Source organism: Corvus cornix, chromosome 7 (assembly GCF_000738735.6).
Source record: "Corvus cornix cornix isolate S_Up_H32 chromosome 7, ASM73873v5, whole genome shotgun sequence".
Taxonomy (NCBI): Eukaryota; Metazoa; Chordata; class Aves; order Passeriformes; family Corvidae; genus Corvus; species Corvus cornix.
Window position 1 is genome coordinate 22,205,021 of NC_046337.1, and position 20,943 is coordinate 22,225,963.

The window sequence follows — 20,943 nt, forward strand, 5'->3', positions numbered from 1 at the left end:
AATGGAAGTTTGGTTACTCACAAGAATTTAACACAAAGTTGACAATTCTAATAATAAATTCTAAAGCAATCTGTCTATTTTATGAAAAATTATGCATATCAGATTCTGCAGTTTATTTTGAGCATCAGCCCTTTCAGGTTATAACAGCAAGTTAACAGCAAAGATCTGTCTTAAAGTGCGAGTACAATCCCCAGTAGTATAATACGAGGCAGCCTTCATACTGTGTTCATACAAGTATATTCAGTTTAACTACAGCACAGCATATTACACTCAACCTTAACAAAAATTAACAGTAGTTTGGTCACATAAATATTTGCATAAATACCACCTTTTTAATGTAAGCATTCTACTGTGTGTGATATCTTTAGAGTTTTGAAACTTGTGTGGATAATCTAGAAACAAGGCTTCCTTGAAACACATTCAAGTTTTTTTTCTATTTTTTTATTCAATAGCACCTTTAAATGGAACATCATAAACCGGTAAAGAAGTGTCCACTCTTTGCAACTAGAAAGTAGTTGAATTACGCACCAGCTTCTTTTTCCTCTCTGGGCACTAAACAGAAGTAGTTTAAGCACTGCATTAGGAAAGGTCTAACTAGCCATGAATAGAAACACAATTGAAAAGCTAAGTCAATGAATATTACACTAGATTTGAAAACACCTTAGTATTCTAGAAAAGTTGCAAGTATGCCACAAGGAGTTAATTTTCTCTCAGCTTTAACATCAAGCAGCATTAAATATTCTGCTGTCTAGAACATCAGGCTTTAGTAATAGATCCCTTATCTGAAAAATACAGAACAGTAATGGGCACAGCCTAATGAACAGTCTATTAACCCTAAATAAAGGTCAATTGATCTACAAATTTTATCATAGACAGACTTCTAGAGTGGAAATTGCTGTGAAAGATGAGTATCTATGCTAAAGAGCACCTGTTTTACAGGGCTATTACCTTGTCCAGGTCTTGGGGTTGCAGATGTTCCAGCAGATGGTAGTTCAGTCTCCTGCCAATTAATTATAAATAACATTATCTGAATGCTCAGCTCCATAGCACCTTTCACATAACATCAGTATCAATAACAAGACTCACCTTTCCACTTGATTCTGGATCAAACCTTTCAAGGATTAGTTTAGCAGTCTTGTATGTTTCCTTTTCCATTACTTCCTCAAGCTGGAAACAAAAAGGTTCCACACATCAGTAGAGAATTTTTCAAAGTATTTCTCCCCCACCATAGCACCACAGCCTCCCATTTACAAGCATCTTATCAATGTTACCAAAAGGTGAGGTTCATCCAATGAACCAGTAGCATTTTCAGATACCTGCAGATTTGCTGTATTCAATGGAAAATAAATTTTGCTTCCAAAAAGAGTTTCTGAACACTAATGGACTATTTGTACTTAACAGCTTTATTGCAAGGAAACACCAAATATTGCTAATTGTTTACATATAATGAGGAGAATAATTACAAGCACCAACTTCAATAATGGAATGTGCAAAAATCTATCAGCCATCATTATTGGAAGTTATTAGACATGACAAGCAAATGACAGGCAATTCCTTAGATTTATTTCCTCATAGCACTTAATGCTATTAATTTAAGGAAGGTCGTTAGCCAAGTGCTTTACAGAATAAAGTCCCTGTGCCAATTAACTGCTGTCAGCATCGATTTTAGATTATTTATTAGCAGAAGCAATTAGCTTGCTGCAAATGCTGTGAAAACTCACTAACTAGAGAACAGCCATGGAATTTGCTCAAATGACTTTAAAGGCTAGATCTACATCTTTACAGCAATTCAAACTGCTTTTCAGAAAAAGGAACACGTTAAGAATTTAAATAAAAAAATTTACTGAGAACTATGCATACTTTAGGGAGTGTAATTAAAGCACTTCATTATTACAGCATTTTATTTACAATGCACTCAAGTGGCTTTATTGCTAATACACAGGCTTAATTAAAAAAAGTAATCACTAGTAAAGTATCATTTTAGTGGTTAACAGCCAACATCAGAAGCATCTTAACTTTAAAAGTGAGATAGTTGAAGTTATGACAAATACCTAATATGTATAGAAATTATAATACATTTTACAGTATCTTAAGCAGACCTTTCTAGATATGCTGACTAATGGCCATGTTCAGCTAAAAGTGGGGGCTTTGTTTGTTCTGAAGTTTGCTGTTGGCATAAACTGCAAAACTGAAAAGGTCAGTGGTCAAAAAATTAAATTCTCTCAAACTCATTTATCACTGCTAAAATAACAAATGGTGCAGGTTAACATGAATTTTATGCCATTATTTAGCTAGTGAGAAACTAAAGTTTCAGCCATTCTGCATATACAGACTGTGAAGGAGTTTTACATTTTGACAGACCTCAGGATTACAAATAGACCTCAGAAGCTAAATAAAAATTCACTCCATTTAATGGCTACTGTGTATTCATTTAACACTCACTCCTCCACACATTTCTTGAAGTTTGAGGCAAGGAATACTTTCCAGGCTGTTAATTAAGGACTGTTCAAACAAAAGGGAGTGAAGAAGGAAGTAAAAATCAATTTCCTAAATTTGTATTTCAGCATCACTTTGGAGTTAACCCACTAACTTCATAAAACAAATGCCACACAGTGCAATAAGAGCAGAATTAATGGCCTAATAGGAAAAATAAAGTACTTATTGCTTATAAAAGTAAAAATCGTAAGACAGATTTTTATATAAAGGGGTAAGGCTAGTGAGGTGAAGCTGCAAAGCAGGGAAGCATTAACAGTCAGTGCTAATATCTGGCCAGCAAATCAAAATTTAAAAAACCCAATTCACTTCACATCAATGAACATAAAATGCATGCAGTTGTCTGTATAGCCAAAAAGAGAAATAACCTTCTGCAGGACAAAGTGACCTTTAGGGGAGAGAAAAACCAGAATGCTCCACCATCACTCGACACTTTCTTTATCTAAAGCACTTCCTGCCACAGCAGTATTAGACAGTATCATAGCTATTTGTGGATACATAAGTTTTGCAAATACAGTAACATTATTTTGAAACATAATTCAACTCTCACCACAAGATTCAGATGTCGAAGTTATCCTTCACATTACACAGTTATTGGATAATTCAACGAGTTACTCTTCATATTTTGAAATTCATATATAGCTTTAAAATTCTAGTAAAGCTGAATCTGAACAAGAATTCAATATCACAACTGACTCTTTACAAATTTCTTGAAAATATATAGAAATTGTCAGGATTTCTATAAGCATAGCCACATTTCTCATGCTTTCACTTATAGAATATACTCTTCTAAAGTAAATTGCATCTTGGCTGACAATACCAAATAAAGAACCAAAAAAGTCCAAGTTTACTTACTGTGAGCAAATTAGTGTAATTACTAGAAGAAAGTAAGAGCCTGTGTAAAATTTAAATACTACTTCTATGTTTGCATAGCAGAGGAAAACTGCTTGCGTGCCAACGCAGGAAGCTCATTGATGAATGTAAACCAACACACTGACTTCTGGAACATTCACCATCCTGAAGCATAATCTGGGAAGGGTTAACTTAACACTGAGCACTGGCTCACTAACATAGCAAATTGCTCAACACCTCTTCCTCTTTTTCTGTAATAGTCTTCTCTGAGACCCAAAACTTTTCCTATAAAACCATTTTCTGCTTTCTGCCAAGGGCTAACTTGTAGTCTATCCTTATCAATAAAATTATAATACTGAGCAACCAGAATTAGAAGTGAACTCTCTAAGAAAGTTAATACCAGCCTAATCATGAATTTCTCATGGAATTAATCAAATATTAAAAAAGAAGTATGGAATCACATTCTCTTCATATGAGCAACTGTATCAATGAACTCCTTCCCAACAGGCAACCAAACAGAATTCCTTTGGGAACAACATCAGTTGCCTAAATTGAAAAGTAATACAAGTAATGTATTTTAAGCTTCTTGTAAATGCAATTTAGCAACCACAGACTTAAGTATTGGTGTGGTGCAAACCACTCATTATTCACCATACTACTACGTGAGTTCATGAACTGAGAATTACTTGGTATTTCAAACCCAACTACGAAGAGGTCTTTCTTTATGTTCACACAAAGCCATGACACTCATTCCAGTCCACCATTTAAGATATACCAGTACACATAACAGAAGTTTCATTAAAATCCAAAATAAATCATTTAAGTCACAGTAATCAAGTGTACTCTGAACAGATCCATGCCAACATTAAAACCACCAAAGTAACTGCTTTGCGTGAATGCTACATGAAAGAAATAATTCATTTGACCCATCGTCAGTAAATATGATTTTTAACTGTATTTTGAGTTTCCAACCGCATGTTTGCAGTACTCTAGCATATACCAGGTAGACAAAATGGAGCTTATACAACAACCAACTCCTCGCAGTGTTTTTATCACATACGAAAATTATCAAAATATCAAAGGTTGCCTACACCTAGAATGCTGAAGACAAAGTTGATTAAAGAGTAATTATTTTAAGTAGCAGAACTCATATGCTGAATTTTTTTTCCCATTACTAACATAACTCCAAGACAGCCTTGAAATCAGACTAGTTGGGGGCTTTTTCCTAGATTAACAAATGCAACTTTCTAAACTCTTACCTGAAATGGCTAGGAAGTCTGTCAAAGTCTAATATTACACTTAGCCTACTATTCAGAGTAGCTGAGCAAGCTTCAGCAAAGTTTAATTCTAAAATTAGCAAGGTAATTACTACACTAGCTTCACGACTTTGTCCTCAGGCTAAGAATTATCCTATCTTTAAGACTGCTGTTCCAGGTAAACTCTCCACTAATTCCCCATGGTATCAGCTTGATACATGTCCTACGCCCTTGCTTTAATATGCTTAACCCTCTGAACTTGCTCAACTACCCATGTTCAGGCTTAAGGGCTGACATCCTCATTAACTGAGAAACTCTGAGGCCAAAAATCACAGCTAAAGAGTCACAAACACAACCACAGTATCCCTTATGATCAAGGAGGGAAACAAAGCTGTATCTTGAAGTAGTGCCTTAATTACAGCTAATTAACTTAATCCCTACCCCTAATTCATAACTCAACAAGCTTTAAAGTATTCACTAGGAAAAAAATATAAGACAGTCAGTTCTGTGAGAAATAAGTATTACACAAACTTTAAGTCAAAGTACAGGATAGACAATACTAATGGTAATTTCCAGATGAAGCATCTGTATTTGTCAAGTATTTTACCCACATGAGTATCCACATGACTATCACCAAAGCCAGAACAGAAATTAAACAGAAATTAATTTCTATTGAGCAGTCACTGCAAACCCACAAGGACATTTTATCTAGCCAATGAGGAGCTTACACCATTTATAGGTAAGCCCTGTAACAGCCTTATATCCCTTCAGCATGCAAGTAATGTCTGTAGGGAAAAGGTGGGCCACATCACAGTAAAACACAAGTACTGTAACATTTTTCAAAAGGACAATTGTCTTCAGTATAAGATTGATCCAGCAATTAGGTAGCTGAGCTCCAACAAAGTGAAAAAGCACAGCTGTTTCGACAGGATCTGTGCCTAGGCAACAATTTGCATTACAAATAAACAGGAAACACATAATTTACTTATCCTAGATACTTTGAGGACCACAATGTAAATTTCTTAGTAACTAATCCTATTTGCAAACTTAGCAGCAAATCAGAATTCAACAGGGGAAAAAAAAAACCTCTCCCTCCCCATTATTTCACTTGATTTTTGTTTTGTTTTACTCAAAAGTAGGTTATTCATAGCCAAAGGCACTCCTTAGGAAGTTAATAAAACAAAACAAAATCAAGTCTGAGTATTATCAAAACAAAATTTTAAAGAATGCAATTTTATCAGTGTTTTTATCTAAAACATGAATTATATTCTGTCTTGTTACCTGCATCCCCTTCCAGCTCATTTCAACATATTCTGTATCGTGTATAATTATCTAATTTTAATGCTTAATTGAATATCTTAAATTATGATGAACCTCCTGAGTCCATCTTCTGAGTAAAAAATACCAACACTGCACTGATTCAAGAAGTTGCAGTAAGTCCTCTGTTTCTGGCTCCTTGCTAGGAACCAGGCACCCACAAGACCACGTGATAATCACAGACTGTGAAAAATATCTGAGTTATATGTTACTGGACTTCCCAGAACTCAGTTTCACTAATCCTATTTAGAAGTTTGTCTTTAATGATTAAAGCTTGACTTGCATATATACTAATGGCAATTTATACTTCCAGATTTAAATTCCCCATAGTTACACTATAATTTCATTATTGTTTACAAAGTATTTGTGCAGTTGCTTCATTTTTAACTACTCCTGGTTCTTCTACAGTATGCTGGTTTGATGTTTTGCATATGCAAAATACACATTTAGGTTTTTCCTGACTAATCTTTTATTCAATGCCTTTATTCTTAATTGCTTCTCACATACAAAAATTCAGCATTACTAGTTCTTCTACAATAAAGATTTTCATGATTACAGAAAACTAAACTTAAACTGAAATGAAGACTTTACATTTAAGATTCCAAAAACTCTTTTGTTCTCCACTGCGCTTTTTCGGCTTCAAGAACTTTTCCTTGAACGCTACCAAATGACAATGTTAATTGGAAACATTAACTAATTTCAGTTAAGCAGTTTTCATAAAATAAACGTAACAATGCAGTTGTCATGCTCATTTGTTTCTTTCCCAGAAAATGTAAGCCTCTCAAACCCCTTTGTATCACCACTACAACCAAAGGACACATCCATTTAAATACTAGCAAATCCTCTACACCAAAGGACAATGACATCAGTAGGTTACAGGTTATCTTTTTTACATCTACATTTTAGAAGTGGTAAAACACAGATCATGACATAATACCAGACTCTTATGCAACTCATTTTTGGTACCTTTGTTGTGGGTTTTCTATTAATTTAGCTACCATGGCAAAATCCAGAAGGTATGAGGTGAACACTTTGGGCAACTCATTAATAACAAAGCCTCATAATACAATTTTTGGAGTTTTGGAGGGAGGAGGAGTTGCTTTGGTGGGGTAGGGTTGGGGGGCTGAGAGTGTTAGGGTTGTGGTGGCTTTTAAGTTTTGCCTTACAAGGCAGCTGAAGCCAACCATGTGAGAAAACAGCAAGCTTCCTTATGGAATTATTAAACAGAGAGGAAACAGCTTTCAGTGTTACAAACTTTGCAAAGAGGGCAAGTTATCCAAGACTTGGAACCTTTTCCATCCTAAATTTGTCTAAGATTAAATGTTGATCAAGTTTGGTGCAAATATGTGGCATACACCAGTTTTAGTGGACCATAGCAACGATTTTTTCTTGACATTTTACTTACTATTTTTTTCTTTTGAGATTTTAAATCTTCCAGCGCATCATCTAAAAGAAGAATATTATACATTAGTTTTCAAATATAAATTAAGATAATTTTAGCACACTCTAAACATTGACTTCGCCTTGTGAAATGAGGAAAAATTATGCACTGACCACTACCAACTCTACACATCAGTAAACTTTGTATAAAATAACTAGAGATTTTATGTGAAAATAAATCACTTAAAATGCTGAAATCACTTATAAATTATAGCCCACTGTTATCACTTTACAGTTATAACTATTAAAAAATTTTATGTACCATTTCCTCATTAAGCAAACCAATTCTAGCCAGTGCCCTGCTTTGACCTACATTAAAACTGGTACAACAATGGACCAAATACATTTAATCTCATGAGTCAAAATACAGAAAAAAGCTTGAGGTCTAAGCATTAATATATCTGAGCACCAGATTTACTGGGTTCAGTATTTCCACATAAACCTCTTAACACATACTAGTTTCAAATGCCAGGTCAATTCCAAGCTTCAAAGCTCAATCTATTCCCCCCTTTCTATACATTCAGACTACAGCAAAACCCCCCAGTTTTGTAAGAACAGATACCAGAAGGTCATTCTACTACTAAATGTTAAGAAACTGTTACAACAAGTAGGCACAGCACCTAACCTCTCTAAGAGGAAGAAGAAAGACCAAATGCATGTGGGATTTTCCTGGAAGTCAGTGTTTGGAGCTTGACACTCAAGGAAAACTCACTGTAATAAACCATCACCTAATGCAGAAGATACTCTCTCAACAAATTAGCTTTCTACTACCATCATTCACAGCAAGAAGATTGTAACAATAAACTGTACAACTTTTTACCCCTTCTCAGCTCTACTGAACACTGGCAGTTTACCTATTTTTACCCATTTTTTCAGATTTCAAAGAAAGGAAAAGCTTCATAGAACTATAAGACAAAACCAAAACCAACCAAACTAAATACACTTTTTTTTGTACCTTTATTTATTTGTAAGTAAGTATCCTATACCATTTAAATTTACTTCAGGAAAACTGTTACTTAAAATTAAGGGAACAAATAATTACTAGCAGAATGCAGAAAATCCATTTTGATCAGATAAACCTCTTATTAAATGTCCACAATACTGAAACTGGCATGCACATATCCAAAAGGTTATTTTTTATGCAATAAAAGGGTAACTACAACTATCCGTATTTGTTAATAGGACATGAAAACAAGACCGTATTTAATACTAGGCTGGAGCACAGAAGCTGGACAATTCCAGAAAGTGTGCATCTTCAAATTAGTAAGGTTCCTTTCAATAAATTTTACATTTATATTAGAACACAATCTCACATGTTGCTCCACACAGATTAACATCTTGAAATGTACTGCAATGCAGTGTGGTATCACAAAGCCAAATAAACAGCAGACTACAGCCAACTGTTAATGGCTGGTTACTCAAGAAACTGAAATTGCTTTTGCTACAGAAATGCCTAGAACATCTTCAGGCATAGCCTTCCATGAAGCAATGCAATCATTTTAAAGTGTGGGTGTTTCTTTCTGATCACTGTACCTCCTGTATTCAACAAGAACCTCATGAAACACCTGCCCCTTCTAATGTGGCCAAATGGCAATTACTGCAAAGTACTCTCAAGAAACCAATATATCTCATCTTAATTAAACCTACAGAAAAAAAAAAGAATTCATACTAGAGAAGTCAATACCTGCAATATACCTCATTTCTTTTCTCCACGCTTTGGGACAGATCAGCCTAAATCTCCCTTAACAGTTGTTTGCCTGACCAGTCCTAAAAACTGAAATTCTATCATTTCTCTGCATCGCCTTTCCTGGAGTCTAGCTATAAATTTTCTTCATTCACAGCATCATTCCCAAATCTGGTGTATACTGGTCATCCAGCACAGGGCTTTGTTGTATTAAATAACCACCTCCAGTGTCTCAGTATGTTATACTAACTTATCCCAGAATAAAAACTTAGCTTTGAGCAACTTGGTTGACAGTTTGCTCTCTCAGCGACACTTTCTCCTGCTTTACTGCTTCAACTCTACAGCCGATTTTTCTTTTTCAAACATAGGACTTTTATCTCTGAGCTAAAACACTTCATTTTTATCCAGTCTCTGGAACCACACAAAAATAATCCCTTTTGACATGTTCTATCATCTACTAAACCCTTTAAACACAGGTTCAACAAAAGCACTAGACTTACCTCTATGCTCAAAACAGCAATAAAGACATTTAAGCAAAATAGAAAAACATACTTTTTTTTCCTATTCAGCCATGAAATGCAAATCATTCATTTCACCTTAGAAATGAATCACACAGCACCACGGAATATATGGACAATTTTATTTCTACATAAAAATGTATGTTCTGCACTTGCATATCAAATACAAACATTAAGTTTAAGAAAAATTCTAAAAGTGATGTTTAACTTGTAAGCTGTCACAAATTAAATACATCATGCTGTTCTGCAAGTCATAAAACACAGTGCAACATTGAGGTTTTCCTGTATTATTGCTCACATCACCATGAGATATTGTTACAGGCTGGACTGCTTTCAAGGAAAGTCTCAAATGAATTCTAACTACTGCAGACAAGTGCCACAGATGCTGTTTTTAAATAGCATGCAGATTCATTCTAATGCAAAATTTAACAACTTTTTATATATATTTGAACACCTCCATTACTTTTTGGTTTTGTTACACGACTTCCAATTTTCCTTAGCTCTTAAAAAAAGCAGAAAAACACCTGCTTACACCTTTCCCACTCAGGAAAACGTAAGCATGCTTTGGAGAACTTGAGAGAGAAAAGCTATCTTGACAAATAAATTAGACACATCAGCTACAAATCTCTTCCCTTTTGTATAAGGATAACAGATTAAGACTGCTGGAATACTTGCGAGATGCAAGTATCAAGGGAACTACTACTATTGTTTATATTTCCTTTCCCTGTGCTCCCACTTCTACACCATATTTTATTCCATTACACTTTTGACACATGCAAAGACAGGAGAAAGTTAGCACAATTTTATAAATTAAGTGGAAGGTTAAGCAGTTTCCTTCCTGTTCTTTCATGAATTATGGGGTAGAAAAAAGTTCAGCTCATACTACCCAGCATCAACTAAAAGGCTACTCTTGTCCTCCTGGAAGCCAAATGATCAAAGCATTTCCATTATCATAGCAAGCATCATTCTCAACTAGCTACATATTAAAAAAGCAAACAAACAAACACCACAAGGAGAAAGTACTTACTATTCCTTTCTGTCCGTTTGGAAAAGAAAAAAATGAGCAGTGTTCTTATACACCAGATTCTTTAGAAGACAAAGAAGAATTATATTAATTAAAATATATTACAGCAACCATTTCTGAAATCATTTAGCAAACAGAATACTTACCAGATGAGATTTTATTTTGCAAATACAAAGGACAGAAAACTTCAAACAGTATTTATATAAAAACTAAAAATTAAATCAGCATCTTGTCAACAAGACATCAACATTGCTCTAAATAAAATCGTATTTTCTACTAAAATTGTTACTTAAGGCAGAAATACTAAGGCAGCAGCAGCAACATCATCACTTGCTAAAAAATGTTCAGCTGAAAATTACTTAGTCATCACTTCTTATTTGATACTTTCATAATGTATTTTTTCCAAAAAAAAGAAACTTACCAGTTAAGGCCCAAAATTAAGGCCCCAGAGATTTGTGGGAAGAATTCTAATACCAACGAAAACCATGAGATACAGCTATTGTATAAACGTTCTCCCAAGCAGAATTAACTGACCTGAGTCCTAGTGATTTTAGAGCTCTAGGTCTACTCAGTTTCTGTAGGGTTTCAGCTGACTTAGCTGGAGCAGTTTATGTCAAGATAAACTGATCTATGACCATTTTACATTTGAAAGGTCTCTCTGCAATCATCAGGACTTCATTTGTTTTAAAGCTTAGAATTGCTTATAAGTATTAAGCCAATACATTTCCTGGTAAGTTATTCAGTCTAAGTCAAGGGGCAAACCTCATACATCAAGCTATTCCAAGCATCTTATTTAAAGCGCTCCTAACGTTAATTAAATAATAGAGCCTAAATTAGCAATGTTTCATTTAAGAAAAAAAACAATCATAAAGGCTAGAAAGGTTATCTGACTAACAACATGCATAAGAAAGCACGCAAAAGGCTCTAAGATTTCAAATAGTTTTGACTTAATTCATAAGAACATTGTCTGTATTTATATAATAGTTGCCCAATTAAAAATGTCTTCACATATTAACAACACAACCCAAATTAAGCAAGTTAGATGATGCAACTGGAATCTGAGAGCAACCTATCCAAGGTAGGAAAAACAAAGAAGTTTAACTATTTCATGTTCAAAGGTGTGCTAAAATAACTGATCTAAGAATACAGGTTGATTTATCTGCTTACACAACACAAAACGTGTCTTCATAAACTACCAGAAGAAATAAGTGTTTACGGGGTTTAAATTGCCTTAAATATCTTGTTACACAGGCAAAAGCATTACTTCTTTTTTAATGTATGCCTTAGAGTCTTCTGCCTAAAGCTGTATTCTAAATATGGTAGGACACCATGAAATAAAAAAGCATTTCCACTTTAAGAAATCCAAGATGAAAATTTAATAGCAGACCATTTCAGACCAATTTTACCAAAAAAAAAAAAAACCAAAAAAACAAAAAAACCAAAAAAACCAAAAAACACCATATTTCAGTGAAAATCAGAACACTCAAATTAAAACTAATTCAAATAAAAATCAGTTCAAGAAGAGCACCCTTCTAAAATGCTAACATATTTTTTCAACTGTTCCGGTATCTCAGTATACATTTAAAATTAATGAAGTTATATTCCTAAAACTTAACTTGCTCCACCAACATCAGTAACTTGCTGAGACCCTGAGGGACTGACCTAAGGCAGAAATAAGTTGGTGACTGACTGCAAGCTGGAAAAGGCAGACATACTCCAGTTTGATTAGGGCTGAAAAATCTCTAGAGCTATTACTGGGTGGCACCAGGCATTCAGCATGGAATCACCTCTTGACCGAGAACAAAGACAAGCTGGCAGCTGCTTGCCACTCATATCTGCCAAAAAAAAGCTGAAGAGGAATAGCTTAAAGGAAAAAAGATCTGATAAACAGTTGCAAGTCATAAGAGAACAACAATCTAAGTCCTAGTAAGCTGATATCTAAGTCAGAGTTTTACAGAGAGCCATCCTGAGAAAAACAAGCAGAACTGGAAGACAAACTAGAGAATTGAAGTCCAACATGTAAATTCAAACCACAGCACTAGAAGCCATCACCTTCAATAATAAAATTTCTACACTAATTCTAACACATCTATGCAAAAGGAGGCAGGTAATACTTCCTCTTTTACAAGCTTCTCTATCAGCATGAGCAAGCCTCACACACTAACAACAAAGACTTCAAAATGCTTGTCCTGAAGAACAAAATTAATTCATATTACTGCCAAAGATTAATTTGAGCTCTAATTTCTATATTAATCCTTTCCAGTCAAGATACTGCTGCCCATGTATCTTCTCCACAGGAACCCACAACAGCAGAATATCAGTATATTATGCATAACAAAGTACGACATACAAAAAGCATCTTCAGGCTGGGGGTTTTCTGCACGTTATGCTGACCCACACTCATCAAACTTGCAAGGCCTTAAATATTTACTTTTGACTTTGCCTTTCAAGTCTAAAGCTAAGGCACCTATAAGCCATGCTTTCACACAAAGGTGCTGTACAAATACAGAAGTACTCATGATCATTTCAGCAAATTAGCAAATGCACTGTGTTCCCCGTCGGTAGGAAAGATGCTCAGCAGGCTGCTTTCACCTCCCTGATGGTCTGGAACAGCAAAGCAGCTGTTCAGTGAGGTGGAAGCCCATTTTCTTACTTTTAGAAAAGTAGATTTCTTAGAAAACAAAAGCCACTCATCAGGATAAGCAGCCAATCAGCTCAGTGGAACAAAAATGTAGGCAATTACTTCCTCCAGTTCACATACGATGAAGTCTGCATACCTTCTTGCTGAACAAAACAGTCAATGATTTTCCAGAAAAACAGCTAATTGTGTAAAACTGGTCTTCAATACACTTAGGGTGACGACCTTTCAAGTCAATTCTGTGTTAATAGCCACCTAACACATGAAAGTAAGTTTTTCCATTCATTTTTTATTTTTTCCCAGGCTTTATACACTACATTTTACGTGCAGGTGACATGCCTTTGGTTGCTTCCATATAGTAATGTTACTTTTCAAATTGCAGTAAAAATAAAACCCAAGATAATGCTCTTGTGCTTATACATTACAGCTGTTCAGATACAGCTCTCTAGCCCCAGTATAATTTGGACAAACCAAGTAACTTTAGATGCTATTATCTTTTGATGACAAGACTTAGTTCTATACTAAACCCAGACCCATGAGAGACATTCCCCTCAAAGAAAGTGTCTGCCTAACTACTTGAATTTATTTTAGAAGAAAAAATTCAGCAAGTTATGACATCTCAAGGATTGTCAAAGAAAACCCAAACCCCTGCTGAGATGTATTTTCCATCTCCTTTTATCAAAGAGACAGCAGTTACAAAATAAAAAGGCATATTTACTTACATCAATGGAAATGCAAAAAATGGAAGTGTCATTGTCAGCCTTGCTGTCCATTCGTCAGGAAGACACCACAAATATACAATTAAGCAAGTAATAAGGTAAAGAAGTGAGGAGTAGAGAAGAAGCCTTCCAACCCATAGTTTCTGTAGCCTCTGATTTTTTTCTCTAAATTCTTCTAATGTCTGTATTTCCTGCAAATAAACAGGGTTCAGCCTTTTTAGTGAAATTAGTAGGTAGTTTTACTAAGCTGCCTTGAACTGTTTCCTAAAATCAGCCCTATCACTTTGGTACTTGATTAGAAAAGTCAAGCACCTTTTTGATAAATGACACTACTAAGGTTATGATATGGGCCACTTGCACCTTATTAGCAATTAGTAAGAAAAGTCAAAAATCAGCACTTTTCCACATTTGTAATGCATTAGTATATTTGGGACAAGTGAAAAATACCAGTATCTTATGAATGGCAGTCTTCACAATCACATAAGTCACTACTAACCATACTCAGCATTCTAAAACTTTCATCAGGTACCTGTGGAATTTTAAATGCCTCTAACACTTTCTACTAACATGGGGAATTGCTGAAACCTCTCCATCACCTCACTTGTTTTCCTTTCAGTGCTTTCCTCACGTTAAAAGTGAAATCCTGAACATCTGTATGATGCTTCCAGCATATTAGTAAGTGATGGAGCAATGCTCTGCTATGTGAACCATTTTGACTGGATTTTAAGTGACAACAGAAGTACTCGCACTTTCATTAAAAGGAAAACAAAAATATCAGCAGCATATTTCAAAACAGTTAATTTCCCCACAGAGTACAGACATCTGTCACAAATGCTGGTGAAAAATCACAATGGATTACTGAACAATCTATCCAGTTATTCTGCCCCTGACTTTACTTACCACCACTACAGTTACAACTTCTACACACAAAAGCATACATTGAAGCTTCTCTAATCAACCTGATGAATGGAACTTTGCATTAGTGACATTTTCCATTACACGGGACTTTAACCATTAGTTATAACTGAATTGTGCAATCAAGGCAGCTTAATATTCATTCCCATTTCAGGCTCTCTAAATAAATACTTGCCCTGTAGTTTCTCACTATCTATTATACAGTATTGGTATTTTATAAATGACTAAACAATAAGGGGAAAAAAGATAATTCCTCTGAAATGCAGAATCTCTACTACTGGAATAATTACCAAAATAATTTAAAATTTCATTAGAGTATTTTACCTAATATGAGAGAAATACATGGACAGCAAAAATGAGGCATATTTCTAAACAAAAATCAAACAAAGCACCAAAAAGCAAACACATACCTTATCAATTTTTTCTAACACTTCTACAGTGGAAGGTTTTGCCTGCTTACAAGGGAAAGAACAAAGATATTAATCTCACTTTTAAAAACTCAGTATTTGGAGGATTACTGTACATTAACAGTTTCCTAACAAAAAGACATATTCATAATAGATTAATAAATTATCTATTTTACATAAAGGTAAGAAGTTTTCCTACTTTAATGGTGACAAATAGAAGGGACCATAATGAATCACTATTTTACAGCTGGCATTATTCTTAACAGAAGGCTCCTCTCCTACATCACAAAAAATGAAAACCTATAATGCATCTACAGCACTAATGAATGCGTGGGTGGAAAGTAAAACAAGAACAGAGTTGATGAGTGGAAGAAATAGGCAAAACACAGAGAATATAGAGAGGAAGCCCTAACCTGAGTACTCCAGCTTTTTCTTACTATTCTTTCCATATAAGGACACATAGTATAAATAAATCATAAGCAACTGCAAGTAAGTGTTGCCATCTCCAATAAAATTCCTCATAGGAGCAACTGGAAATCCACCTTCTAGGAATCTTTCCTAATTTCTGAGAATTATCAAGCCACAATCTTTCCCCACCCTTCACACCACAAATTCAAAAAGCATAGCTCACAGTGAATCACCCTTGAAAGTGAGTTTCTACTATACAAAACTGACATTCCACCTAAGTTTCACCTGTAAAGGAGTTTTGTATGGAAGGCTCTGAAGCCAACTGCTAATAAGCAAAGGCAATTCTAGACTCAAACAACTCACACCTGCCAGGAGAGTAGTCAAAAACCTCATGCCCCTTCTTCCTCATAAACTCAGTACACCACTCAAGAACATACAAAGCAGTAAAAGCAGGTAAGAAGACACACTTGTACAGGACTAAGAAGCTACCAAACTTTGTTAAAACAGACAGAAATGTATTCTGCACATATTCATTTTTACCTAGGTCACCAACTTCTCAAGTCACAGATGCTGCAGTCTCTATCCTAATGATGCACCACAAAAGTATTTAGATTTACAGAAAGAGTTAAAACGGTATTTTTCTAAGTTAACCAAGCCAGTGACAGACTGGTACTACAGAGGAAATAAAGGACAACAGCAGTGTTTCACAGCTTACTGATTTAGCAAAAAATGCTTTTAGTCATGATACCTCACTACTGGACTTTTAAGGGACATACAGGAAAAGTTTAGCACTAACATTCAGCCAGCATTAACAGCCAACATGTCCTAGTCTTCTAGAGTAAAGATGACTACATTGTTACACAATGTTACTTACCCTCCACCTTGAAATTAATCCACCCATCTTCTGTTCTGGACGAATGTTGGCAGAGCTATCAATCTTCTACAAGAATTCACAGCTAGAAATAAAGTATTAAGCACTTAGGAGCAATCTAATGACATAATCAAAGACTCTCAAATTCATTCCAACATCTTAAGAAATCAAAATATTGCATAAAGCCATAGTCTTGCTATCTACCTACGTGTTATTTTTAAATCCAGTTTTCTGATTCATAGGCCATCTTGTAAGTCAGTTGATCAGCTCAGATGCGGCCAAAGTCATTTTTATTTTGGAAATACTTAACCAGAGGGGAGTCCCAAAAACACAGGCACAAAGTAACTGCGAAAAGAGACACCAAAATGCTCCAGCAGAAAAACAATTATAAAAACTTAGTACTGGGCAGGATTATTCAAGATACTGATTTCCAGTTGTTTCCTCTGCTTCCCATAAGCATAACTCAGTGTTCCTTTTCAGCTGTCACTCTAGGCATTCAGCACTAACATCCTTCTGTTCATGAGAAAGCTTCTCAAATAAATCTACTTCCTTTTTATGCTCTCATCAGTAAGAATACACATGATAGCACTATTTTCTTTTGTATGCTCAGTTTTAAGTTCAAATAACCAGTTTCAAAGATTTCATCTGCTATACAAAAGCACTACATTGGCAGGTCTTCTCTGCACATCAAATTACACTAAAACAGTTCCAAAGCCGCAAAAGCAGCTCACCTCACCCTACAAACCTGGAACCCATGAACAACACTAATTTGATGATCTGGGTCTAAGCTCCTGAACTAAAATTGTAGCAACTTTCCATCAGAAGGTAGTTGAATCAAGGGACTTTGAACTTTAGGATGGCAGAATTTCTCTCCAATCATTTAATTTACAAGTTTTTTATCTGTTGAACGAAAAAATAATCAGTTCAAAACAACCCTGACAGTAAACTAATACTCAATCCCAACCAGGGCTCAAACCTTTTTCATTCTGGAATGAAACACTAACACTTATTAAAACAAAGCACTGATCTAGCTAGACAGAATAATAATATGTAAGTGATTATCATCTCATTTATTAAGTTTCCTTTGGCCAAAAATGGAAAGGTATATTTCAATCCAAGTTTGTTTTCAAATTGTCTGAGGCTGTTAGAACAAGTTAATATGTATAGGATATGCACTGCTCACTAGCACAAACACTACTGTAGTCTGGTAACCTCATCATCTTTTAAGAAAGCCAAGGACTTCAGAACTATAGGCCCTATTGGTTTCAGAAGTCAATCCTTAAAGATAAGGAAATCCGTACTGGAAATGCCATGAAAATTAAGCTGGAACAGATGGGCAAATTAGCTCTGCTGCTGCCAAATTAGTACCACAAAGGGGTGAGATATGGAAAAAGCAATTACCCCTTGGACTCGAACAAATTCTCAAAATAATCACTACTGCAGCAACTCACCTCAGTAAAACAGCAGTCTTTTTTTTTTTTTTTCCAAACCCAATCCAACACCAAGAATTTTACACAACTGTGACTTTGCAGATACAGGTAAGTTTTTGCATGGCAGGTATTGCAGTAGATCCGTGCATACACTTTCTTCCCAGATATTTCTACAGAGATAGATGGCTTTCATAGTGTTTTGCAATCAAGATACTATGTCAAATAGCCAATTGAGAAGTCTGTAAAGCTAGCACAAAGCTCGCAAATCTAGCTTGCTTTCCTAGCACTGTCACTGCTGTTAGGGGTGGACATAGACACAGAGATGCTCACACAGCCTTTGTTGTGTGCCATTTTCCTTCAAACCATAGTTTGAGAACCTCTCCACTAGAAGTGTTAAAGGATCTTTTGGGAATAGGTCATCCATGAGCTATTGGTGACACTGACTTATATCAATAACACATTCACAGAGCTATTGCTACGCAAGTTTTTTTAAATATCTGGCAAATGCTCAGAAGAGAAACAGGTCTGGCAAGTGTCACTTACACATGTGATTTTACAGGAGCTATGATGACGACAGGCTTTACAGATGCTGCTCTGCAAGTCTATAATACTACCAAAACCCTTCCCCAAAGAGGTATTAAAGGATTAGGGCCACTAGATTCACATTTGCAGTTTAGTCACTGAATCCTCAGTGAGGAGATGGAGAATTTTCTCTGATTTCCTTTTTCCCCTCTCTTCTTTTTGACATGACAACACAACTTGTCTTCAACTGTTTCAAACTCTCCTCCTTCCTCCTTACTTGCCACTCCACATACCCACCACTAATATCCTGCTATTCATGGCAAGAGATCTTCCACATGTTCTGCCTTCCCATTCCCTAACCAACAAATTATTGCATAGCACTTTTCCCTTCTGAAGGCTGCATTCTAGCACAGAGCTGTGCATGCCACTGACTAAGCAGTAGTGCAGTTGGACTTATTTCCACGTCCATTATCACAGATTCAATACACAAGTAAGACAGCTGCAACATGTCCTAGGCTTAAAACAGGCAACAGAATCGTTAAAAACACTGAGAAGAGAATCTTAAGAAAACACTACTACCAATTTTGTTACCTGACTCACTCAAGAAAAAAATAGATAGCAGCTCTTCTACTTCCAAAACATGTACATTATTTATTTAAAAGCAGAAGTGCCAGACTAAGAGACCAGAGCAGAAAAAGCTTCTCTTTTGAAAGAGGCATAAATCCACGAAGTCATCCACGCCCATCCACCCAGGTGGAGAAAATAGCTTCATGATCTCATTACACTTTTATCAACTCAGTCTCAAATTTCTTCAGGCTTGTTAATGTTTTAAAGGTTAGAAGTTCTCCAAAAACTCAGTCTCCTAAATAAATTTCAATAACTGACATGCTGAAATTCAAGACTGAGAAACATCAAGGGAAGACATATTAAAAGAAAAAAAAAAGAAGTTAGCAACTCATAATCAAGGCCTTGCATACAGACATACAGAGCTCTCCCTTAAAGGAATGGGCAATGCTTTTTAAATGGGTGCTTCTTGCAAACTTAGTGACTTCACTTTATGTCAATATTTTTTAGATATTTACCATTACAAAGAAAACAAGTTCTACCTTTCAAGTTGAATCTCCAGTTCTGCTCAGAGTTCTCTCACAATTTACTGACCTCAGAAACTTCCACTGGGACCATAAAAAGTTTCTCCAGATGAGTGCCACAGACAAGGAAATAAGCAAAACCAAACCAGGAGCATCACCCACCACCTACTGCTGGCCTGTCCCAGGACGCCCCAGCTACAACAAAATACTGAACTTTTTTCCATTTAAATTTCGTTTTCAGCTGTTTCTGTCTGGAAGCATCCCACAGAGGTCCTATGCTTTGTAGAGCCTTAATTAAAAAGGCAAATTAGCTCCCACACGGACCGCAAAGCGAAGGAGCGAGAAGTGGGCGGGTCAGGCGCTCTTTTTTGAAACCCAACCCCTGGCAGCCAGCGCGAGGGGCCGCCAGCGGCCGGGGCCCGGCGGCCAGGGAGGGCGGCGGCAGCCCCCGGCTCCTCGGCCCGCCGGCCGGGACAGCCGCACGGCGCCGCCGCGCCCCCTCTTCCGGGCAGGGCGCCCGCCGCCCTTCCCCGCAGCCGGGGGCTTCCTCCTCCGAGGCTGCACCCCGGCCCGCCGCCGCCCCGCTGCCGCCCGGCTGCCCGCGGGAAGAGGGAGGGGGCACCTGCCGCCTTGCTCCGCTTCGTGCCCGGGGACGCGGGGCCGGTGCCTGAGTGCGGTTATAGGGAGCGCCGGGCGCCCCTCTCCCGCCACCCCGCGGCCCTCTCCCACCGCGGAGCCGCTCGGGGCCGGGCCGCGCATCCCGCGCCATCGCGTACCTGCCGCGGACCGGGCCGCGCATCCCGCCCGCCGCCAACGCCGCCGCAGGAGGAGCGCGGCGCCCGGCCGCTACTCCCACCAGGCCCCGCGCGGGCGCGGCAGCCAATCAGCGGCTCGCTGCCGCGGGGGGCGCTGGAGCGGGGCGGGGCCGCGCTGCGGGCGGGCGGGCGGCGGCCGGGGCGGCATGGGGGGTGTGGGGCGGGGCTCCGCTCCGCTCTGTGCGGTATCGTACCCGGCGCTCCGAACCGTACCGAATCGTAGCCCACCGTGCCGTGCCATGCCGGGTAGCCGCTCCCGCCGCGCCTCGCGGCCCGGCCCGGGCGGTGTCGCGCTGTCCCGAGCGGCGCCGCCCGGCCAGGTCGGAGCGGGCGGGTGTCGGAAGGCGGTCACCGGCGGTGGGCCCAGGAACGCTGAGCCCGTCTTCCTGCGGCTCTCGCTGGTCCCTGTTTACAGAAAATAAAGGTGTTTTAACGCAAAAACGTAGGAACGTGAGGGTCAAATGGTCATATGGAGGTTTGCAGGCCTCCTGGCACTCGTGTTCAGCCAATGAAGCAGTGCTGACAAAGAGGCGCCGTGCTGGATGT

General features: G+C 37.5%; 1 protein-coding gene across 3 annotated transcripts in view; it reads right to left on the minus strand.

Annotated features, from left to right (window-relative positions):
• The window catches only part of LNPK (lunapark, ER junction formation factor), a 50,805-nt gene extending 30,363 nt beyond the window's left edge, over positions 1–20,442 (minus strand). For 2 of the 3 annotated variants that reach the window (XR_005602346.1, XM_039555092.1), the window contains exons 1-8: positions 20,359–20,442; positions 16,546–16,627; positions 15,267–15,311; positions 13,945–14,132; positions 10,588–10,646; positions 7,324–7,364; positions 1,087–1,167; positions 949–1,000 (exon numbers count right to left, since the gene is read on the minus strand). Coding sequence is in view for 2 of the 3 variants with exons in the window: in XM_039555092.1 (XP_039411026.1) it covers positions 949–1,000; positions 1,087–1,167; positions 7,324–7,364; positions 10,588–10,646; positions 13,945–14,132; positions 15,267–15,311; positions 16,546–16,572 (493 nt within the window). In the remaining variant the exon portion in view is untranslated. The remainder of the gene's footprint in view (positions 1–948; positions 1,001–1,086; positions 1,168–7,323; positions 7,365–10,587; positions 10,647–13,944; positions 14,133–15,266; positions 15,312–16,545; positions 16,628–20,358) is intronic. The other variant, XM_039555093.1, reaches the window with a different exon arrangement.
• Positions 20,443–20,943: the final 501 nt, after the last annotated feature.